The sequence below is a fragment of the Neophocaena asiaeorientalis genome, unplaced genomic scaffold, assembly GCF_003031525.2.
Source record: "Neophocaena asiaeorientalis asiaeorientalis breed wild unplaced genomic scaffold, Neophocaena_asiaeorientalis_V1.1 scaffold879, whole genome shotgun sequence".
NCBI lineage: Eukaryota > Metazoa > Chordata > Mammalia > Artiodactyla > Phocoenidae > Neophocaena > Neophocaena asiaeorientalis.
Genome location: NW_020175527.1, coordinates 353,664 through 378,842, shown reverse-complemented (window position 1 = coordinate 378,842; position 25,179 = coordinate 353,664). Strand labels below are relative to the sequence as shown.

The 25,179-nt window shown below is 37.3% G+C and overlaps 1 protein-coding gene and 1 pseudogene across 5 annotated transcripts in view; both read left to right on the top strand.

The window, feature by feature from the left end:
- NRG4 (neuregulin 4) overlaps positions 1-25,179 on the top strand; it is a 123,901-nt gene that overhangs the window by 27,606 nt on the left and 71,116 nt on the right. For 4 of the 5 annotated variants that reach the window (XR_003006383.1, XM_024768973.1, XM_024768972.1 and 1 more), the window contains exons 3-4: positions 15,876-15,941; positions 18,287-18,380. Coding sequence is in view for 4 of the 5 variants with exons in the window: in XM_024768973.1 (XP_024624741.1) it covers positions 15,932-15,941; positions 18,287-18,380 (104 nt within the window). In the remaining variant the exon portion in view is untranslated. Of the gene's footprint in view, positions 1-11,833; positions 11,885-15,875; positions 15,942-18,286; positions 18,381-25,179 lie in introns of those variants that run through there. The other variant, XM_024768975.1, reaches the window with a different exon arrangement.
- LOC112415808 (surfeit locus protein 1 pseudogene) lies at positions 5,374-5,927 on the top strand (annotated as a pseudogene).

Here is a 25,179-nt window from a genome sequence, read left to right as displayed (position 1 = left end):
AATAGAAGTGGGATATTTATGTGTAAGAGTTCAAAAGTGGAGCTTATAAGAATGATTAGGGCTGTAAATAAAAATGAGAGTTTTTTCCATAGAGGAGTAATTGAAGCCATGGGAATGGACTAGACCTCCAAAGGAGAGAGTGTACAGAGTTGAACCTTGGAGCATAGCACCTTTAAGCTATAATCAACAAGGATGCTTTATTTGATCTGTTCTTAAGAGGAAGGATGAATTTGGTTCAGTTATTTGCGTTTTTTCTGACATCTCTGCTTGTACTATATCTATGCCATTGAATATTAAAATAATATTTTCAGGGCTTCTCTGGTGGTGCAGTGGTTGAGAGTACGCTTGCCGATGCAGGGGACACGGGTTCATGCCCCGGTCCGGGAGGATCCCACATGCCGTGGAGCGGCTAGGCCCGTGAGCCATGGCCGCTGAGCCTGCGCGTCCAGAGCCTGTGCTCCACAACGGGAGAGGCCACAACAGTGAGAGGCCCACATACCGCAAAAAAAAAAAAATTAATAATATTTTCAGTTCAAATAGTAAGAGTAAAATCTTTCAGTAGTCAAAAATTCATCCAGTTCAAGTACTGAATTATGAGGAAGCTTTAATTTGGCCTTAAGGCCAAATTTTAGCAATGTTTTCAACTAATTATATCTAATTGGTAATAGTATTTATTTATTTATTTATTTGTGGCTGCATTGGGTCTTTGTTGCTGCACGCGGGCTTTCTCTAGTTGTGGCGAGCAGAGGCTACTCTTCGTTGCAGTGCGGGGGCTTCTCATTGCAGTGGCTTCTCTTGTTGTGGAGCAAGGGCTCTAGGCATGCGGGCTCAGTAGTTGTGGCACACAGGCTTAGTTGCTCCGCAGCATGTGGGATCTTCCTGGACCAGGTCTCGAACCTGTGTCCCCTGCATTGGCAAGTGGATTCTTAACCACTGCGCCACCAGGGAAGTCCCGGTAATGCTATTGAATGCAGAATGCTGCTTTTGCATTGTACATTGTTTTAAGTTACAAGCCCAGCGCTTCTTAATGTACAGTCTGGGTATTTGGATGCTATTCTCTCTCTTTAGATGTTTCATCCTTGAGGTGTTTTGTTTTGTTTTTTGGTTGCATTGGGTTTTTGTTGCTGCGTGAAATTTTTAGAGCAATTTTAGGTTAACAGCAAAATTGAGCAGAAAATACATGGAGTTCCTGTATGTTTCCTGCTTCTATACATGCACAGCCTCCCCAGCTATAAACATCACATTGACACATCATTATTACCCAGAATCCATGGTTTATATTAGGGTCCACTCTTGGTGGTGTACATTCTCTCAGTTTTGACAAATGTATAATGACATGTATCTACCATTATAATATCCTGTAGAATAGTTTCATTGCCCTAAAAATCCTCTGTGCTCTGCCTATTCATCCCTCCCTCCCCTGTAACTGCTGGCAAGTACTGATCTTCATACTGTCTCCGTAGTTTTGCCTTTTCCAGAATGTCATATAGTTGGAATCATACATCGTGTAGCCTTTTCAGGTTGGCTTCTTTCACTTAGTAATATGCACTTAGGGATCCTCTATGTCTTTTCATGGCTTGTTATTGCATTTCTTTTTAGCACTGAATAATATTCCATTGTCTGAATGTACCACAGTTTAATTACCTGTTTTTCTACTGAAAGACATCTTGCTTGCTTCAGAGTTTTGACAGTTATAAATAAAGCTACTATAAACATTAATGTACAGGTTTTTGTGTGGACATAAGTTTTCAACTCCTTTGGGTAAATACCAAGGGATGCGTTTACTGGATCTTATGGTAAGAGTTATGTTTAGTTTTGTAAGAAACTGCCAAATTGTCATGCAAGTGGATGCACCCTTTTACCTTCCCAGCAATGAATAAGAGTTCCTGGGACTTCCCTGGTGGTCCAGTGGTTACGACTCCATGCTTCCACTACATGGGGCACAGGTTCAATCCCTAGTCCGGGAAGTTCTTCTGCATGCCGTGCAGTGTGGCAAAAAAAAAAAAAAAAAAGAGTTACTGACATTCCACTTCCTCACTAGCATTTGGTATTGTCACTGTTTTGGATTTTTGCCCTTCTAATAGGTGTGTAGTTGTATCTCGTTGTTTTAATTTGCAGTTCCCTGATTACATATGATGTTGAGAATCTTTTCTTATGCTTATTTGCCATCTGTATATTTTCTCTGGAGAGATGTCTGTTAAAGCCTTTCGCCCACTTTTCAATTGGTTTGATCATTTTCTTATATGAATTTTAAGAGTTCTATGTATATTTTGGATAACAATCCTCTCTCAGGTATGTCTTTTGCAAATGCTTTTTCCCAGTCTGTGGCTTGTGTTCTCATTTTCTTGACAGTGCCTTTTGTAGAGCAGAGTTTTCATTTCCAGCTTTATCAAGGCATTATTGACAAATAAAATTATAATATACTTAAAGTATACAATGTGATGATTTGATATATGTGTGCATTGTGAAAGGATTTTCAAAATCGAGTTAACACATCCATTACCTCATATCATATTTACATTTTCTTAAAATGAGAACCCTTAAGTTCTACTCTCTTAGCAAATTTAAGTTATACAATACTGTATTATCAACTATAGTTGCTTTGTTATACATTAGATCCTCAGACCTTGTTATCTTACAACTGAAAGTTTATACCCATTTACCGCCTTTCCTCATTTCCCCTACCCCCAGCTCCTGGCAACCGTCGTTCTATTCTCTGTTTCTATGAGTCTGAGTTTTTAATTAAAAGAAACTTATTTTTAGACTCTACATAAAAGTGATACCATGCAGTATTGGTCTTTCTCTGTCTGGCATATTTTACTTAGCATAATGCCCTCCAGGTTCATCTGTGTTGTTGCTAATGGCAAGATTTCCTTCTTCCTTTTTTTTTTTAATTGGAGTATAGTTGCTTTACAATATTGTTAGTTTATACTGTACAGCAAAGTGAATCAGCTATACGTATACATATATCCCCTCTTTTTTGGATTTCCTTCTCATTTAGGTCACCACAGAGCACTGAGTAGAGTTCCCTGTGCTATACAGTAGGTTCTCATTAGTTATCTATTTTATACATAGTATCAGTAGTGTATATATGTCAATCCCAATCTCCCAATTCATCACACCACCATCACCTGCCCCACCCCACCCCTGCTTTCCCCCTTGGTATCCATATGTTTGTTCTCTACGTCTGTGTCTTTATTTCTGCTTCGTAAATAAGATCATCTATACCAGTTTTTTCAGATTCCATATATATGTGTTAATATACAATATTTGTTTTTCTCTTTCTGACTTACTTCACTCTGTATGACAGTCTCTCAGTCCATCCATGTCTCTACAAATGACCCAATTTCGTTTCCTTTTATAGCTGAGTAATATTCCATTGTATATATGTACCACACCTTCTTTATCCATTCCTCTATTGATGGAATTTAGGTTGCTTCCGTGTCCTGGCTATTGTGAATAGTGCTGCAGTGAACATTGGGGTGCATGTATCTTTTTGAATTATGTTTTTTTCTGGGTATATGCCCAATAGTGGGATTGCTGGGTCATATGGTAGTTCTATTTTTAGTTTTTTAAGGAACCTCCATACTGTTCTCCATAGTGGCTGTATCAGTTTACATTCCCACTAACAGTGCATGAGGGTTCCCTTTTCTTCACACCCTCTCCAACATTTATTGTTTGTAGATTTTTTGATGGTGGCCATTCTGACCACTGTGAGGTGATACCTCACTGTAGTTTTGATTTGCATTTCTCTGATAATTAGTGATGTTGAACATATTTTCATGTGTTTGTTGGCCATCTGTATGTCTCCTTTGGAGAAATGTCTATTTAGGTCTTCTGCCCATTTTTGGATAGGGTTGTTTATTTTTTTGATATTGAGCGCATGAGCTATTTGTATATTTTGGAGATTAGTCCTTTGTCAGTTGCTTCATTTGCAAATATTTTCTCCCATTCTGAGGGTTGTCTTTTTCTCTTGTTTATGCTTTCCTTTGATGTGCAAAAGCTTTTTAGTTTAAAAAGCTTTGTTTATTTTTTGTTCTTGTGTTTATTTTTGTTTTCATTACTCTAGGAGGCAGATCCAAAAAAATATTGCTGCGATTTATGTCATAGAATGTCCTGCCTATGTTTTCCTGTAGGAGTTTTATAGTGTCCAGTCTTACATTTAGGTCTTTGATCCACTTTGAGTTTATTTTTGTTATGGTTTTAGAGAATATCATATAATATCACTTATATGAGGAATCTAAAAAAATGATACAGATGAACTTATTTACAAAACAGAAATAGACTCACAGATACAGAAGACATTGTTACCAAAGGGGAAAAGGGGGAGGGATAAATTTGGAATTTGGGATTAACAAATACAGACTACTATATATAAAATAGATAAATAACAGGGACCTGCTATATAGCACAGGGAACTATATTCAGTATCTTTTAATAACCTATAATGGAAAAGAATCTGAAAAAGAACAGATACATATATGTGTAACTGAGTCACTTGGCTGTATACCTGAAACATTGTAAATCAACTATACTTCAATAAAAAAATAAAAGTTAAAAAGATAGTGATTATTACTGATATGCTGAATTCGGTAATAGCTCTAGATTTGAGTAGGAGGTAGAAAGAGCTTTGGAAAGGATGTCTAAGAAAATGAAAGAAGACTACATGTAATACATAGTATGATTAGGAAGCTGAATATCTGAGGGCTGGGGCTGCAGGCCACAAGGCTAGGGCTGTTGCTGTGCAGGGTGGGCACCAGGCCGGTGTCATCAGGAGGAACATTCTTGGGGTTGTCCTATGCCCAGGTGAGGACTCATCCAGGTATGCCCTATGTACCTAGGAAAAGCTGCCCTGTCCCTGCCCTCCACTTTACCCAGGAGGGTCGGTGAGTATGGGCATTGCAATATGCTCTGGAACTGCCCCCTGAGCCTCTGAATCAGGCCCTGGTTGCGTACCCGCTCTGGTTAGCACTCTGTCCTCATGAAAGCCCCAGGGCTGGCTCCTCCCGCACTCCTGTATTATACACTTGATTGTAGACATGCAGTAACTTCCTATGCCTCCTTGGGCTAGTGCCGGGCCAACCCAAGACTGAAACCCAGGTGTCTAGGATCCTAAAGGAAAGCATAACTAATCATCACGGTTGGCATGTTCCTCCCAAGTGTTGGCCTAGAGACCCAGTAGGTGTGGCAGCTCTTAAGCCGAAGCAATTGCCACAGAAACAGAAGACGACTCCTTTCTCTAGTGGCTTCTGCTTCTCATTCCTATTGCTATCTTTGGCCCAAGGACATGGCAGGTCCAACGTCAGAAGCTAAAGTTGATCACAGAGCTAGTCTAGAGTGGTGGCCAAGCCCATCTCACTGCCAGCAGACCCAATGGAACTGAAAAATCTGGAGTACAGGCCAGTGAAGGTCAGGAGGCACTTTGACCACTCCAAGTTGCTGTCATGATGTTTTGGACCATGGTGAACCCTGCCCAGGAGGCTGGCCTACTGGCTCTCTTTGTTTGGTGGTGCTACCTTTTTACTGTGCTGACCTGGGAATTACCATCCTGCTAAACAGGCAGTTTGTGCCCAAGAAGAAAGTGAATCCTGAAACATGGTGTAAAGGACAGATTGAGGGAGAAGTGGACCTAGTTGTGATGGTGAGGCTGACAGAAACCAGGAAGCCCTTTGTCTCTGAGAATAATCCAGACAGGAACCACTGGCATTACCACAACCTGGAGACCACGTCCAGGCTCCCAGGTGCAGACCCCATTTTCACTGATGCTGACTTCCAGAGCACAGTTCTTAAAAGACCTATTGGAGGGCAAACTAGAGTCACTCTGAGGAATGAGCACCTGCAGTACATCATTCACCTGGTATAGACTCTGTGCAGCCACGTCATACCTGTGGTTTAAGAAATTCCTACCTTGGACTCCTGGTGTGTGAAGAGATTAGCTGATGAGCCCTGTCCCTGAATAATTAGGAAGTCACGGAGTAAACATTTCAAGAGATTTGGTTTTATGCTGGATCATGTGCTATCGGTATAAATAAATCTCTACACTACAAAAAAAAAAGCAGCTGAATGTTTGGGATGTTATGATAAAGCACATTATTTTTCAGTTGTCTTGCCCGCCCCCCAAAAAGAAGGAAACTGTAAACTCTAAAGCTGTGCAAAAAAAACAAGATACAAATAAGATGCAAATTCAAATATAGCATGATTTTAATCAACCTAGAGTTTAAGAAAAGACAATTTATTTTATCTTGCTTTTGGGAATATTATCTTATGAATGGCCCAGGTATGGTGACACTGAAACAATAGAAGGAAATGTTATTCTTTCACACTGCATGGATCTGCCGTGAATACTATTTACGGTTATATTGACAGAACTGTAGTTTATTGGTTTTCAAGTTTTACGTCTAGAGGCAAAGTTATGAAAACACTTCATTAAGGTCACAGACGAGAATGTAAATGTTAAAAACCTTCATGATGTAAGAGTCAAGGCATAGCTGCTAAGGCAGAAAGAGGAAGTGGGGAGAGAAAAGGTGGAAGCAAAGTTAGCAGTACAGTTACTTATTTTACATGTTAAGAAGTTAGTCTGTGAATTGACTCAAGTTCATTGATGAGGACAGAAGTATGAGTATATTATTTAAAATTACAGATATAACAAAGAGAAGAAATAGATAATAGTGTAACTTTTCAAACATTCATATTAAAGAGGTAGAGGGTAGTGTAAGAGAGCTGAAGCCTCATCTTTCATCACTGGGAGTTAGATGTTGTCTAGAGTGCTAAATCTAGAAATAGAGAGGATAAGCATTTTGAATTATGGAAGAAGAGCTTGCCATTGGTCATATTGGTTCTTCTCTTATTTCTCTGATAATTTCTTAGTGGGCTCCTTCTCCAACCATTAAATGTTGATATTTTCCAGGGATCAGTCCATGGCCTCTGTCTCACACATGTACACACTCTGAGCTAATGACTTCAGCAGCCACCTGTGGAATTTGAGTCCCAAATCTCTTATCTCTAACCTCATTCTTATCGTACATGCAAGATCTGCATTTTCAGGCATTTCCTTCTACATGTCCCAATAACATTTAAAATATACCATGACTCGAGAGAAATCATTATCTTACTCATGACATCTGTTTTGGTATTCCTTTATTTTGTTTTTACCAGCTTTATTAAAGCATAATTTATATACCATAAAGTGCACTTATTTTATATTTTTGTTTTTTTTTTTTTTTTGGCGGTACGCGGGCCTCTCACTGCTGTGGCCTCTCCCGTCGCGGAGCACAGGCTCCGGACGCGCAGGCCCAGTGGCCACGACCCACGGGCCCAGCCGCTCCGCGGCACGCGGGATCCTCCTGGACCAGGGCACGAACCCGTGCCCCCGGCATTGGCAGGCGGACTCTCAACCACTGCACCACCAGGGAAGCCCTATATTTTAGCTCTATCAAATTTGCGACCACCTCAACAATCCAATTGTAGAATATTTCCATCGTTCTAAAAACATCCTTTATGCTCATTTGCATAATTTCCTTTTCCCAGCCCCAGTCCCAAGCAATCATTAATCTATTCCTGTCTCTTCTGATTTGCCTTTTCTAAAGATTTCTTATAAATGGAATCATACAATATGTGGTTTTTATGACTGGCTTCTTTCACTTAGCATGTTTTGTTTTATTTTTTTTAAACTTAAAGGATATTTTATTGGTTATAAATGTCTAGTTTCAAAATTCTATACCTTTAACACTCCAAATGTTATCCTATTGTCTTCTTTATTTTTTTAACATTCTTATTGGAGTATAATTGCTTTACAATGGTGTGTTAGTTTCTGCTTTATAACAAAGTAAATCAGCTATACGTTTACATATATCCCCATATCTTAAGAACATGGTATATCTCTCCATCTGTTTGTATCATCTTTAATTTCTTTCATCAGTGTCTTATAGTTTTCTGCATACAGATCTTTTGTCTCCTTAGGTAGGTTTATTTGTAGATATTTTATTCTTTTTGTTGCAATGGTAAATGGGAGTGTTTCCTTAATTTCTCTTTCAGATTTTTCATCAGTAGTATATAGGAATTCAAGAGACTTCTGTGCATTAATTTTGTATCCAGCTCCTTTACCAGATTCATTGATTAGCTGTAGTAGTTTTCTGGTAGCATCTCTAGGATTCTGTATGTGTAGTATCATGTCATCTACAAACAGTGACAGCTTTACTTCTTTTCTGACTTGGATTCCTTTTATTTCTTTTTCTTCTCTGATTGCTGTGGCTAAAACTTTCAAAACTATGTTGAATAATAGTAGTGAGAGTGGACAACCTTGTCTTGTTCTTGATCTTAGAGGAAATGGTTTCAGTTTTTCACCATTGAGAATGATGTTGGCTGTGTGTTTGTCATATATGGCCTTTATTATGTTGAGGTAAGTTCCCTCTATGCCTACTTTCTAGAGGGTTTTTATCATAAATCGGTGTTGAATTTTGTCGAAAAGCTTTTTCTTCATCTATTGAGATGGTCATATGGTTTTTCTCCTAGAAACAAATGACAATGGAAACACAACGACCCAAAACCTATGGGATGTGGCAAAAGCAGTTCTAAGACGGAAGTTTCTAGCAGTACAATTTTTTTTGATTTCTTCTTTGATTTCTACAGTGATCTCTTGGTTATAAAGTAGTGTATTGTTTAGCCTCCATGTGTTTGTTTTTTGGTTTTTGGGTTTTTTTGCTGTATGCGGGCCTCTCACTGTTGTGGCCTCTCTCATTGCGGAGCACAGGCTCCAGACACTCAGGCTCAGTGGCCATGGCTCACGGGCCCAGCCTTTCCACAGCATGTGGGATCTTCCCTGACCGGGGCACAAATCCATGTCCCCTGCATTGGCAGGCAGACTCTCAACCACTACGCCATAGGGAAGCCCCATGTGTTTGTATTTTTTACAGATTTTTTCCTGTAATTGGTATCTAGTCTCATAGTGTTGTGGTCAGAAAAGATACTTGATACGATTTCAGTTCTCTTAAATTTACAAAGGCTTGATCTGTGACCCAAGATATGATCTATCCTGGAGAATGTTCCATGAGCAGTTGAGAAGAAAGTGTAATCTGCTCTTTTTGGATGGAATGTCCTGTAAATATCAATTAAGTCCATCTTGTTTACTGTATCTTTTAAAGCTTGTGTTTCCTTATTTATTTTCATTTTGGATGATCTCTCCATTGGTGAAAGTGGGGTGTTAAAGTCCCCTACTATGATTGTGTTACTGTCAATTTCCCCTTTTATGGCTGTTAGCATTTGCCTTATGTATTGAGGTGCTCCTATGTTGGGTGTGTAAATATTTACAATTGTTATATCTTCTTCTTGGTTTGATCTCTTGATCATTATGTAGTGTCCTTCTTTGTCTCTTTTTTTCCCTTGCTGCTTTTAATATTTTTTCTTTGTATTTAATTTTTGATAGTTTGATTAATATGTATCTTGGCATGTTTGTCCTTGGATTTATCCTGTATGGGACTCTGTGCTTCCTGGACTTGATTGACTATTTCCTTTCCCATATTAGGGAAGTTTTCAACTATAATCTCTTCAAATATTTTCTCAGTCCCTTTCTTTTTCTCTTCTTCTTCTGGGACCCCTATAATTCGAATGTTGGTGCGTTTAATGTTTTCCCAGAGGTCTCTGAGACTTTTCTCAGTTCTTTTCATTCTTTTTTCTTTATTCTGCTCTGTGGTACTTATTGCCACTATTTTATTTTCCAGGTCATTTATCCGTTCTTCTGCCTAAGTTATTCTGCTCTTGATTCCTTCTAGAGAATTTTTAATTTCATTTATTGTGTTGTTCATCATTGTTCGTTTGCCGTTTAGTTCTTCTAGGTCCTTGTTAAACGTTTCTTGTATTTTCTCCATTTTATTTCCAAGATTTTGGATCATCTTTACTATCATTACTCTGAATTCTTTTTCAGGTAGACTGCCTATTTCCTCCTCATTTGTTTGGTGTGGTGGGTTTTTACCTGCTCCTTCATCTGCTGTGTGTTTCTCTGTCTTCTCATTTTGCTTAACTTTCTGAGTTTGGGGTCTCCTTTTTGCAGGCTGCAGGATCATAGTACCCGTTGTTTTTGGTGTCTGCCTACAGTGGCTAAGGTTCGTTCAGTGTGTTGTGTAGGCTTCCTGGTGGAGGGGACTGGTGCCTGTGTTCTGGTGGATGAGGCTGGATCTTGTCTTTCTGGTGGGCAGGACCATGTCCGGTGGTGTGTTTTGTGGTGTCTGTGACCTTATTATGATACTAGGCATACTCTTTGCTAACGGGTGGGGTTGTGTTTCTGTCTTGCTAGTTGTTTGGCATAGGGTGTCCAGCACTGTAGCTTGCTGGTCATTGAGTGGAGCTGGGTCTTAACATTGAGATGTAGATATCTGGGAGAACTTTCACTGTTTGATATTACATAGAGCCGGCAGGTCTCTTTTAGACCAATGTCCTGAACTGGGCTCTCCCACCTCAGAGGCACAGACCTGATACCCAGCCAGAGCACCAGGACCCTGTCAGCCACACAGCTCAGAAGAAAAGGGGAAAGAAAAGGAAGAAAGAAAAATAAAATAAAATAAGGTTATTAAAAAAATCGTTAAAAGTAAAAAAATTAAAAAGTAATTAAAAAAAAAAGAAAGAAAGAAGAGAGCAACCAAACCAAAAAACAAATCCACCAATGATAACAAACGCTAAAAACTATACCAAAAAAAAAAGGACAGACAGAAATCTAGGACAAATGGTAAAAGCAAAGCTATACAGACAAAATCACACACAGTCCGCCACCTCAGTTTTGGGATGATTCGTTGTCTATTCAGGTATTCCAGAGATGCAGGGTACAGGAAGTTGATTGTGGAGATTTAATCCCCTGCTCCTGAGGCTGCTGGGAGAAGTTTCCCTTTCTCTCCTTTGTTCTCACAGCTCCTGGGGTTCAGCTTTGGATTTGGCCCTGCCGCTGCGTGTAGGTTGCCTGAGGGCATCTGTTCTTCGCTCAGACAGGATGGGGTTAAAGTAGCAGCTGATTAGGGGGCTCTGGCTCACTCAAGCCGGGGTGGAGGGAGGAGTACGGGATGCGAGGTGAGCCTGCCGCGGCAGAGGCCCGTGTGACATTGCACCAGCCTGAAGCATGCCATGTTCTCCCAGGGAAGTAGTCCCTGGATCACAGGACCCTGGCAGTGGTGGCGTGCACAGGCTCCCGGGAGGGGAGGTGTGGATAGTGACCTGTGATTGCTCACAGGCTTCTAGGTGGCTGCTGCAGCAGTCTTAGCGTTTCATGCCTGTCTCTGGTGTCCACGCTAATAACCGTGGCTCACACCCATCTCTTAGGTTGCCTGAGGGCATCTGTTCTTCGCTCAGACAGGATGGGGTTAAAGTAGCAGCTGATTAGGGGGCTCTGGCTCACTCAAGCCGGGGTGGAGGGAGGAGTACGGGATGCGAGGTGAGCCTGCCGCGGCAGAGGCCCGTGTGACATTGCACCAGCCTGAAGCATGCCATGTTCTCCCAGGGAAGTAGTCCCTGGATCACAGGACCCTGGCAGTGGTGGCGTGCACAGGCTCCCGGGCGGGGAGGTGTGGATAGTGACCTGTGATTGCTCATAGGCTTCTAGGTGGCTGCTGTAGCAGTCTTAGCGTTTCATGCCTGTCTCTGGTGTCCACGCTAATAACCGTGGCTCACACCCATCTCGGAAGCTCGTTTAGGCAGTGCTCTGAATCCCCTCTCCTTGCGTACACTGAAACAATGGTCTCTTGCCTCTTAGGCAGTTCCAGACTTTTTCCCGGACTCCCTCCCGCCTAGCTGTGGTGCACTAGCCCCCTTCAGGCTGTGTTCATGCACCCAACCCCAGTCCTCTCCCTGGGATCTGAACTCCGAAGCCGAAGCCTCAGCTCCCAGCCCTGACCCGTCCCGGCAGGTGAGCCAACAAGCCTCTCAGGCTGGTGATTGCTGGTCGGCACCGATCCTCTGTGCGGGAATCTCTCTGCTTTGCCATCTGCACCCCCGTTGCTGCGCTCTCCTCTGTGGCTCCGAAGCTTCCCCCCCCACCAACCCCCATCTCTGCCAGTGTAGGGGCTTCCTAGTGAGTGGAAACTTTTCCTCCTTCACAGCTCCCTCCCAGAGGTGCAGGTCCCGTCCCTATTCTTTTGTCTCTGTTTTTTCTTTTGCCCTACCCAGGTACGTGGGGAGTTTCTTGCCTTTTGGGAAATCTGAAGTCTTCTGCCAGCGTTCAGTAGGTGTTCTGTAGGAGTTGTTCCACATGTAGATGTATTTCTGATGTATTTGTGGGGAGGAAAGTGATCTCCACATCTTACTCCTCTGCCATCTTGAAGGTCTCCCCCCACTTAGCACGTTTTTGAAGTTAATTCATGTTGTAACATGTACCAATACTTCATTCCTTTTTACTGCTGAGTAGTATTCCATTGTATGGTTGTACCACATTTTGTTTAGCTATTCATCAGTTGATGGACATTTGAGTTGTTTTCTAGCTTGGGGCATTATGTATAATGTTCTAAGCATTACACTCCTATCTTTGTGTGGACCCATATTTCCATATCTCTTGGATACATTTATGGCAAATTTATGTTTAACTTTTTAAGAAACTTTCAGATTATTTTGCAAAGTGACTGTACCATTTTAGTCCTACCAGCAATGTATGAGAGGTCTAGTTTCTCTTTGTTATTGTCTGTCATTTTTACTATAACCATTCTAGTAGGGTGTGAAATGGTATCTCATTGTGGGTTTAATATACATTTCTCTAATGGATACTTGAAAGTTAGCCTTGATTTTTCTTTCTTTTGTACCCTGCTCTCCCATTCTGTGGGTGTACCTATTAAGTATATCTTTAGTTCTCTCCTTTATCCTCATTCCCATTGCTTTATTTCTTCACTATTCTTGATTATTAAAATGTCCTCCAAATAGTTTTCTCTGATACCAGTTCCTTGGCAGGTTGCAATCTATTTTCCACACCACTATCAAAATGAATTTTCTAAAATGTAGATGTGATCATGCCACTTCTTTGCTAAAAACCTTTCAAAGCATCCCTATTGCCTTTCAGATAGAGTCACTATTTGAACCCTGGTTATTTTACAAGATCTATTCTTACCACTCCTTCCCCCACCATCCTATCCTCTTACGAACTCATGCACACTCCACACACATACTCCGCACACATCCTGACCTGTAATCTACCTGCAGTTATCTGAATACATTAGGATTTTATTTCTTCTGTGCCTTTGAACATGCTGTCACCTCTGTCTAGAATGTTCATCCATCTCTGTTTACAAACTCTTACTCATTCTTCAAGGCTCAGCACAAGTAAAACTCCCTCTTGGAGTCTTTCTCTGATTCTCCTTAATAGTTAAGCTTTGTTTTTGTGTGTGTTATTATAGTGACATAAATAGGTGTCTTTGAGACTATATTTGGTTGAATTTCATGAAATTATCATTTTAAGCCCAATTATCATTTTAAGCCAAAATATGGTTTATATGTCAGCCTACAACATTTTTGTAGTTACCTGTTTTTGTTCATGTGTCTATCATTTGTTAACAAGAGCAGGGCACTTACAACATATTTGTTGATAGATGCATGAACAAATAAATTATTCTTAAAGACCATGGCTTTTATTTAGAGTGAAAAGTCAACTTGAAAAACATTAGGTCTTCTTTAGAATCATGTAGCCTCAAAGGTTAAGTTTATTTGTATTGTGTGAAAAATTATTAATACCAAACCAACTGCCATGGTATGTCTCCTAATAAATACATCTTTAATATCCTGAATGAAGTCACAGATTATTATCTCTCACATACAATTTAGTAGTAATTTTCATGTTAGTGGACAGCATCATAGTTCCATAGTTCAAATCAAATAATAAAGGTTACTGATTTTTCATAAAAATACCATTTTAAAATCGAAACACTGTAAGCTAACAAAATTTTATATATGTGTGTGTGTATATATGTATGTATGTGTATGTATAAGATTGTAACTATGTAAAAATTGCCTTTGAGTGTGGAAGATAATAGTAATGAAAAGAATTGTTCTAGGAATATGAATTATATGAGATTATTTTAATATTTTCTTAAAAGAGCAAATGTACTCATTTCCATGTTTTACATCACACAAGGAGTCATGTCTGAATTGTGGTTTTAGAAAAGATAACCATCTGAATGGTTGGCATACTTTAGGTAATTACGTGCTGAAGAACCCCGCACTTCATTTTAAACAAAATTATAGTTTTTGTCAATATTTTAAGTTATTTATGATTTTTAAACCTCATAGCTTCCCTTAATGCATGTATTACAGCTTTGTTATAGTTTGCAGATGGTTATATTGCCATCAGTATTAGTCATGTTCAGTGATTATATTCACTTCATATTGCACATGGCATTGTACACATGCTGTATTATAAATATTACCTTCTTTCAGTTTTATAAGTACTTCAAATCACCGTTTGTATAAATGTTACGCGTTTTGTAAGGAAATTCCTTTTTTTAAAAAACCCCAAGGAATACTTGTCCACTAACTCCATATTCAAATTCCTTTTCTTCACAAAGTTGTACAACACTTTGGAATTATTCAGACACGCAGAGATAAATTAGCAGTCTAAAGAATGTGGTTTACTTTATAACTTAAAGAATTGGACAGTGATTTGAGAGCGCAGCTTTTAGTACAACTTCTTTTCTAAATAAAATTCTGCTCCATTTGCAACTCTGAACATGTGGACTGAAAGGGGTGGTTCCCTTGGCTGGAGCCTGACCTCTGTGCACACCTTGGTCTTTGTCTCCACTGCGCCCACACTGCACACTGCAGCCATATAAATCAGATTTTTGACGTGTTATAAAGGGCAAGGCACAGCTGCTGCAGACTGCATTGTTCAAAAACTTTTGAAGCGCTGCATATCCAACAAAATTTATTGTTTGTATGAATGTGAGTTTTTATTGAGGTAAGCCTTGTTTCTTTAGAAAAAGAAACTCATATGATGAGCCAGTGATTATTTCAAATTAAATAGGTTTAACTTCTGTCTTTCTCTCTCTCATTGCTTGTCTGTTTAAGAAAGAGTGACTGGCTTTGAGAGAAGGCCTTGATTATTACACCTGTGTTAATAGGAAGTTGTTGATTGAGATTTCTGTTACAAAGTCTTTCTGCTTAAGTCAGGAGTGAGTCTCTTTTATAAAAAGAAATTGAGAGCATGTAATCATAATGTAAGTATAAATCTGTCATCTTTTCAACTGTATTTTGTAATTCCTTTGTTTCTGTTACAGCAGATAACTTCATATATAGCTACTTTGCTTTGCTAGATGCCAGATATTTTTTAAAAGGCATTTGTATATTGGTAAATGTAGTGCAATCTACAGTAAATTTGAAAGTACTTTTATAAAATTTTTAAAGTTTCTATAGAAATGCAGACCTTTTAAATGCAGTTTTTTCTATAGTGTGTTTTTTGGCCATTTTTAATAAACTGAAAAATAGAAAGTTGTTCTGTTAAAGTCAAATTAGAAATAGGCTTTATGAAAAAGTTGAAAAGTCAATTCAGGTTATTCAGTTTCACTTACTGACTCATATCTTTCATATATAATCTCATATAGTATACTACTAATTTAACAATGTTTATTAAAAGTAAAACATTAGATGTTTCTTCAAAGAGAGATTTAAGAGTACATTATATTATTTAGGCAATGATTTGTATCTGGTGCATTTATACTGCTTGTTGTAGTTTTATCTGTTCAGATTTTTTTATTGATATGTGATAAGTATCTAAAAAAATAGATGCTCTAACCAAAGAATTTTGTCCTAGCCTTTAAATGTCTTAATTATTTTCATCGTTTAAAAGAATATTACTGTTACAATATTTGACATTTTATAATGCTCTCAAAAGAAGATAATTTTTCCTAAATTGTTAATTTTAGGTGCTGTTTTTCAACCCTAAACTTTTGACCAAGAATGAAACTATTTAAAAATTAAGATGCCAACAGGTAATTTCTTGTAAGTTTATACTTTTGTCAATGTGTGTCACATAGAAATAGAACCAAAAAACAAATGTATATTAACCCAAGACTATATTTTTCTCCATCTAAAATTGTCCTAGAAATATGGAATACCTTGGTTTTGAAAGACCTTCCTTTATAACATGAAACTATTTTATTTTAGACCTATATTTTATCACTTTTTACAAACTGACAAATTCTGGCTTACTCTAAATCTGATAACAACTTTACAAATAAGTAAATGAAATCAGAATAAAAATAGATTCAGAGATAGTGATTCAGGTTAGATGAGTATTCTTTACTGACAAAATAGCAAGTGCTGAGTCAGGACTGGTTGTAATCTTATTAAAAACAAGGACATTAATTTCAGCCACAGGAAGCATTCTGTGATAAAGTTGACACTCCACCCTCAATGGAGAAACCCTATGTGATGACTTCCATGATTCTAGCATAATGTAATGTCAACTGGGATTTTATTTGTTAGCCAAATTATTCCTGAAGAGTTGTAAGAATTATCTTATTAAAAGTTGTTTGGTTGTAAAGAAGCATGACATTGTGTAAAAAAGAAAAAATCTAAAAGATCAGTTCTGGTTGGTTTACTTTCTTCTTTTCCACTTAAATTCTTTATAGTTCTGTTTTCCTCTTTACATTTTTATACTTTTATAATTGTAATGTGATGGTGAAACAGAATCTTCTCAATTCTAAAAGCAAAAGGAAAGTTTTAAAATCTCAAATTCTTCACTATCAGTGTGCTGAGTCAGGACTGGTTGTAATCTTATTAAAAACAAGGACATTAATTTCAGCCACAGGAAGCATTCTGTGATAAAGTTGACACTCCACCCTCAATGGAGAAACCCTATGTGATGACTTCCATGATTCTAGCATAATGTAATGTCAACTGGGATTTTATTTGTTAGCCAAATTATTCCTGAAGAGTTGTAAGAATTATCTTATTAAAAGTTGTTTGGTTGTAAAGAAGCATGACATTGTGTAAAAAAGAAAAAATCTAAAAGATTAGTTCTGGTTGGTTTACTTTCTTCTTTTCCACTTAAATTCTTTATAGTTCTGTTTTCCTCTTTACATTTTTATACTTTTATAATTGTAATGTGATGGTGAAACAGAATCTTCTCAATTCTAAAGCAAAAGGAAAGTTTTAAAATCTCAAATTCTGATAGTGAAGACATCTGGTTCTACAGCAGTTATATCTTAAGGGTATTGATATCTTAGTGGCAAATAAATGCTAGATAACTTTTTAAAATTAGTATGCTATTTTTTTAAATGCTAAATTGGAATAATGCCATTTTCTTCTTCACAATAGATTCTATGTCACTTTCTGGACAGAACCAATCAGGAACCAACAATGTACGATTTTAAAGCAATGTGATTCCCCCTTCAGGACCAAAAGATAAATCATTCAGCAATTTGCTTTTCTAATCATAAATAGTAGTATACAGTAGTATAATGACTCAATGAATTCTACTATGTTAATTCTAAATTCTTCTGTCTGATGGTTTTGGTGGGATTTTTTTTTTAATGGTGGAGGAGGAGGTAGAGACTGGAAGGAAGGAGAGGTACCAAGAGAGAAAGGGAAGGCAAAGAGAGAAAGAACATAAAGGAAAGGTCAAAGGTAAAGAAGGAAGAAAGGATGGAGAAAGAGGAGGAGAGAAAGGAAGCAAGAGAGAAATGGAAGTTTATTTTCTTAATATTATGAAAATTTTTGCTATTTATCAGATGATGACTTAGGTTTTCAATAGTTACTAGTTATTACCTAAAATTCCCTTGCAAACCAAAACCTAATAAGATTATATTTTTGTTTTTTTGATGTTCAAATTGTCATATGTAGAAATATTTAAAGATGATTTTGGACATCAGAATTTATTTAATAATCTAATTTTTTTCCCACAACAATTTCAGACTTTAATGTATTTGAGACCTTAAAGGAAAGATAGGAATCTAAATATACACTTGGGACAGAAAAACTCTAAGCAAAGCTCCCGAATCTATGTACTAAATAAGAAAAGCCACTATTTATTTTAAGATCATAATGTCCTCCTTTTAATCTATTATAGAGATTCCCTATTTCTGTAATATAGCTTTTAACTCCATCATAATTAATGACCATATCTTCAAGACAGATTCATTTTTTTCCTCAAAGGGATAGAAGTCCCTGCTTATCAAATAAGGAATAAGATTAAGTCCTTCATTTTAAGAAACAATTCTTCATTCTAATTTTTAGAATTACTACTTCAGTATAAGATACTTGGTCCTTTTCCTTATTTTATTAGAAAAACTATAATTTGTTTTTCTCTATTTTATTTATGTATATGTTTTAGATCATGAAGAGCCCTGTGGTCCCAGTCATAGGTCATTTTGCCTGAATGGAGGGATTTGTTATGTGATACCTACTATTCCCAGCCCATTTTGTAGGTGAGTGAAATGGACTGAGGGAGAGGGTGATTTTATTTTTTATCATCTACTAACTTCTTTGAGAAGTGATAAATATTGAACAAAGGGTATAAGATGAAAAAGTGTGAGGAACAATCTTCATATTTATGTAGAACAAAATTATGGTTTTAAAATAAAAACAAAGCAAAGTGGCAAATCACAATCTCAAAAGTGTTTACTTTGAAAATTGGTAGTGGTAGCTTCAAGCCTATTCAGATTTTTTAATCCATTTTAGTGAACTCTATGATTTTAGCAATTTAGGGAAGACAGTCTATACTTATTACTGTCAAAACAGCTATAGAATTCACTAATGTAAGAAAAGCAACATGAGATATTTTGCTTTGATTTAGAATACATGATAACTGTGTTGGTACCAAAACTTCATTTGATATATTAAAAAGAAAATGAAGAGTTAAGTTTTTCTAATGGTAGCAGTAAATTTTAAAAAGAAGGGTATCTTAGCCATTATTGTTTTAAAATAATATTATTCACTTTGGGAGTATCATTATAGCCAGTGATCAATAAGACTTGAAAATAGTACTTGTGTAGCTGGCTTCGTGTGAGTTTGGTTGAACAGGATTTAAGGGGGTTATAATAAACCTCTTTTAATATGTGAATGAAAAACATAGCACTACCAATAATGTCCACAGATTTTAGCAGAGCTAACATCTAAAGATACTTTGTAGCATGTGCATCAATTACTCTGTTTTTGTTACTTAACTGAAATGTGAGAGGTATAGAATCTAGATTTAAGATCTTACTAAAGGATAGGAAAGTAAAATTCACAAGAAAAGTGAAAGATACTGGGATTTAGTATGGAGGAGGAGAGGCAGAGAAATAACCTTATAATTATCTCAGGATGTTTTTAGAAGTTTTCATGGAGGGAATAGTGAGTGACTGTTTTTAAAAATAGGCATTTTTTCCTCTCAGGTAAAAAAGGAAGGAGATAAAGGAACAAATTAGCAATTATTTCTCACCCACCAGGAGCTTCTACATTATTTTACATTTTTAAATCCATTTACTGAGATATAATTTATGTATGACAAACTATATTCATTTTTATTTATTTATTTATGGCTGCATTGGGTCTTTGTTGCTATGCACTGGCTGTCTCTAGTTCTGGCAAGCGGGGGCTACTCTTCGTTGCAGTGCATGGGCTTCTCATTGCAGTGGCTTCTCTTGTTGCAGAGCACTGGCTCTAGGCGCACGGGCTTCAGTAGTTGTGGCTCGTGGGCTCTAGAGCACAGGCTCAGTAGTTGCGGCAGACGGGCTTAGTTGCTCTGCGGCATGTGGGATCTTCCTGGACCAGGGCTCGAACCCATGTCCCCTGCATTGGCAGGTGGATTCTTAACCACTGCGCCACCAGGGAAGTCCCTACGTTCATTTTAAGTGCATAATTGATGAATTTTGACAAATGTTTATATCAGACGGGCTTAGTTGCTCTGCGGCATGTGGGATCTTCCTGGACCAGGGCTCGAACCCATGTCCCCTGCATTGGCAGGCGGATTCTTAACCACTGCGCCACCAGGGAAGTCCCTATGTTCATTTTAAGTGCATAATTGATGAATTTTGATAAATGTTTATACCTGTGAAACCACCACCACCACAAAATACAGAACATTTCCATTATCCCCCCAATTTCTTTACTGACCATATTCTTTATTTACATTTTCATGTTTCATTCTCAGAAAAACCTTAGAGAAAAGGGGGAGAGGAGACCTAAGGAAATAGAAAAATAAAGGGAAAATGAAAAATTAACTGACTTGCCAAAAGTCATACAACTAGGAAAAAATTAAAGAAATGGCCTTTGAGTACAACTCCCAGGGTTCACTTAATCTTATGATATATTCATTCTGGATTCTTTATAAGGGGATATGGCATGTGGCATTCATAGAACAAAACCAAAATGCTTACCAGAAAAAATAAATTTAATAATTAAAAAATAGTAACATTTTGTATCTTGATCTTGGTGTAGCTATATGGGTGAAAAGGCTATCGTTTCTCCGTTGAATTGCCTTTGCATCTTTGTCAAAAATTAATTGACCATATATGTGTGGGTCTACTTCTGGGCTATTCTAAATCACTGATCTGTATTTCTGTCTTTTACCAATAACAAATAGTCTCAATAACTGTAGCTTTATAATAAGTGAAGTCAGGCATTGTGAGTCCTTAACTTTGGTCTTCAGTTCATTGATCTTTAGCCTTCTTTTTAACAGACAGTATTTAATGTTAAAAATTTCCAAATACATTTTAACTCCTTCCTACAAATTTTATAGCCTGTTGTTCAGTACTGAGTTTAAAATTTTTTCCATCATGATTTCTTCTTTAACGTATGGGGTTCTTTTTTTTTGGTTATCCTTTAAGATTTATATCTAATTTAATTGCATGGTAGTCAGAGTATGTGTTCTATTAAGCTGTGTACTTAATACTTGTCTGTATACTAAATAAATGTCTGTTATGCTGCAGTGAATAAGTTGAAAGAAAGAGTTCAGAGTACTGAAATTTGGAGAATCATTGTAATGGGAAGAAATCTAGGGTCTTAGTTCAGGCTACTATAGCAAAATATCATAGACTGGGTGGCTTTTAAACAACAGAAATTTATTTCTCACAGTTCTAAAGGCCAGAAGTCTGAGATTAGGGTGCCAGCCTGGTTGGGTTCTGGTGAGTGCCTGCTTCCTGGTTTGCAGATGTACCTGGGTAGAACTTTTGACTGGCAGATTTATTTTCTGGAAGAGCTAGTAAGGAGCCAGCTATCAGACTGCAGAGACAACATATGACAGAATGAGGAGTACCTTCTTCTAGATGTAAGCAAATTACAAACCACAGGCCAGATCGTTTTTGTATGACCCTCAAGCTAATAGTATTTTTCTTGCTTTTTAAAGCGTTGTAAAAAACACATGCAAAAATATGGAAGATTATGCCATACATGGCAGGAAGGGAGAGCTTTCTAGAGCCTCTTTGGACTTTCTTTCAAACCAACCTCCTCTCATTTTTCTTACCTACTTTCTTTATTTGGTGATTTAGCACAGTGATTTTTTTTTTTAAGCTAATATTTTAAAGTTGAGGAATACGTGACATCAGTTCGTTAGTGTTTGTTGAGATTTGCTCTGGAGCCTGGTTCATGTACAGTATTTTAAATGGTCTGTGTCTCCTAGAGAAGAATGTGTATTCTTTAATTGACAGATGTAGGGTTTTATATATGTACCTAGGATCAAGCTTCTTATTAATGTGCTGTTCAAATCTTACATATCCTTACTAATTTTCAATCTTCTTGATTTATCAATAACTGAAGAGTTATGTCAAAATTTCTCACTGTTTTTGGATCTTTAATATCACAATTTCTGTTAATTTTTGCTGAAAATATTTTGAGGCAATGTTATTAAGGCTATATTAACTTAGAATGGTTATGTCTTCTGGTGAAGTATCCCTTTTTATCATGATATAGTGGCCTTTATCTCTAATGTTTTTTGCCTTAAAATCTATTTATCTGACATTAAGATAGCTGTACTAGCTTTCATTTTTCAGTATTTGACTAATACACTTTTCTCTTCCAATTTTTCAATGTGTGTCTGTAAACACATACAGTTAGTTGAACTTTACCTTTTCTGTCTTTATTGAAATGATTTTTATTTTTCCACCCTACATTCTATTTATTTTCATTGGCATGTCTTGAAATTAATTTAGTTGTGTCTGTCTTTTTTTAATGAAAAGAATAGAAAAAATATTAGAATAAATAGTGCATGATGAGTGTAAGTATTATTTGTGAAACTTGTGCTTCAGGTGTGTGTGTGTGTGCATGTGTTTGGAGTCATGTCTATTATTATTTTTTTGACTCAGTGGCTCAATATTTTTTTTTAATTGGAGTATAATTGATTTACAATGTTGTCTTACTTTCTGCTGTACAGCACAGTGAATCAGTTATACATACACATATATCCACTTATAGTATTTAGTAGAGTTCCCTGTGTTATACCGTAAGTCCTTATTAGTTATCTGTTTTATGTATAGTGGTGTGTATATGTCAATCCCAATCTCCCAATTTATCCCTCCTCCTCTTTCCCTCCTGGTAACCATAAGATTGTTTTCTACATCTGTGACTCCATTTCTGTTTTGTAAATAAGTTCATTTGTACCAACATCTAATTATTTACAAAGTCCTGGATTAAATGGAATTTATCCTTACTTCTGTATCTCTTTGCTTTTTCCTTAGTATTGTTTCTCTCCTGAGGTATTGCAGTAGCCTTCTTTCTTCTATCCTAGTCTCATTTACAATACTGCTGTAGTTGTCTTTGTCTTTTCTGTTCACAAAATATTTCAAAAGCTAGAGTGTATCTCCAAATTTCTTAGCCTGGCATTCAAAGCTTTTCATCATATTGGTCTGTTCTGTTGGCATCCTCTCCCATAACTTCTTCATACATACCTTGAGTTCTAAACATCCTGAACAATGTGCAGGTTCCCAAACATGCTAAGCCTGATTCCATGCTTTGACATATGTCAGTTCGCCTGCCTGAAATGCCTTTCCTCCCTTGTCTTTGAAGAGAGCTAATTTATCACTTCTTCTGTGGAGCCTTCTTTGTCTTAACCAGGCAGTTTCATGGGCTCTTTCTTTTGTACCCCATAATACCTTGTGCATTTCATGCATACCTTTATTATGCCACTGATTAATATTTTAACTGTTTATTTACTGCCTTCCTCAAAATTATGAATGCCTTGAGGGCAGAGATTTGCCATCTTACTGCTTTTTGTGCCTAGCAAAATACATAAATGAATAAATAAGTAAAATGAAGGAAGGAAAGGAACAAATTATACCTATGTATTGCTGCAAGTAATTACAGAAAACTCAAATTTTAAATTGTTTAGTAAAATGTACTGTGTTATATTAGCCTTACAAGATCAGTATATAATTTTTATGCAGTGATTATGGGTGGGTTTTTTTACACCTTTTTTATGGTTTTCAGTATATTTCATATAAAAAAGAAAAGGAGGCAGTATAAATGGCAGTATAAATATATTTTACATACTGTTTATTAACTGAAGTTGTGAATCTTACTTTATGAAAGTATGATCCTTATTCACCATAACACTTAATTTAAAGGTTTAGGTGAATTCTAGTATTGTTTGAATTATTTTTTATTGTAGTAAAAGATAGATAACATAAAACTTACTATTATGACCATTTTTAAGTGTATAGTTCAGTGACATTAAGTACATTCACATTGTTATGCAGCCATCACCACTATCCATCTCCAGAACCTTTTCATCATCCTACATGGAAATTTGTGCCCATTAAACAATAACCTCCCATTTGCCCTCTTTCCAGCGCTGGTAAGCATTGTTCGAATTTGTAGCTCTATGAATTTGACTATCCTAGGTTCCTTAAATAAGTGGAATCATAACAATACTTAGCTTGTGTGTCTGTCTTATTTTACTTAGCATAATGACTTCAGGGTTCTTCCATTATAGCATAGTGTAGAATTTCCTTCCTTTTTAAAGATTAATGATATTCCATTGTATGTATGTAACATATTTTGTTTATCCACTCATCCATTGGGGGACATCTGGGTTGTTTTTAACCTCTTGGCTATTCTGAATAATGCTGCTATGAACACGGGTATACAAATATCTCCTCAAGACCCTGCCTTCAGTTCTTTTGAGTATATAACCAGGAGTGGGATTGTACGGTAATTCTATGTTTAATTTTTGAGGCACTGCCTTGCTGTTTTCTACAGTGGCTGCACCGTGTTACATTCCTACTAGCAATGCACAAAAGTTCCAATTTCTCCACATCTTTGTGAACACTTGTTATTTTCTGTTTTTCTGATAATAGCCTAATGGATGTGAAACGGTATCTCATTGTGGCTTATTTTATTTTTCTAATTTTTGGCTGCGTTGGGTCTTCGTTGCTGCGCCCGAGCTGTCTCTAGTTGTGGCGAGCGGGGGCTATGCTTTGTTGCAGTGTGCAGACTTCTCATTGTGGTGGCTTCTCTTGTTGCAGAGCACGGGCTCAAGGCACGTGGGCCTCAGTAGTTGCAGCAGACGGGCTCAATAGTTGTGGCTCGCGGGCTCTAGAGCACAGCCTAAGTAGCTGTGGCACATGGGCTTAGCTGATCCGTGGCATGTGGGATCTTCCCAGACCAGGGCTCAAACCCATGTCCCCTGCATTGGTAGGTGGATTCTTAACCACTGCGCCACCAGGGAAGCCCTCATTGTGGGTTTTTATTTGCATTTTGCTGATGATTGGTGATATTGAGCGTCTTTTCATGTGTCCGTTGATCATCTGTATGTCTTCTTTGGAAAAATGTCTACTCAGGTCCTCTGTCTATTTTTTTTTTTTAAAAGAACAGATTTATTTATTTATTTATTTATTTTTGCTGTGTTTTTTTAGCACCAAGAGCCTTTCATCCACACGGCTCAGAATAAAAGGGAGAAAAAGAAGAAAGAAAGAGAGAGAGAGAGAGAGGGAGGGAGGGAGAGAGAGAGAGAGAAAGGAAGGAAGGAAGGAAGAAGGAAAAGGAAAGAAAGAGGATGGAAGGAAGAAGGGAGGGAGGGAGGAACGAAAGAAGATAAAATAAAAGTAAGATAAAATAAAATAGTTATTAAAATAAAAAATAATTATTAAGAAAAAAAATTTTTTTAAGAAAAAACAAAACAAAACAAAACAAAATGGACGGATAGATCCCTAGGACAGATGGTGGAAGCAAAGCTATACAGACAAAATCTCACACAGAAGCATACACATACACACTCACAAAAAGAGGAAAAGGGGAAAAAATAATAAATCT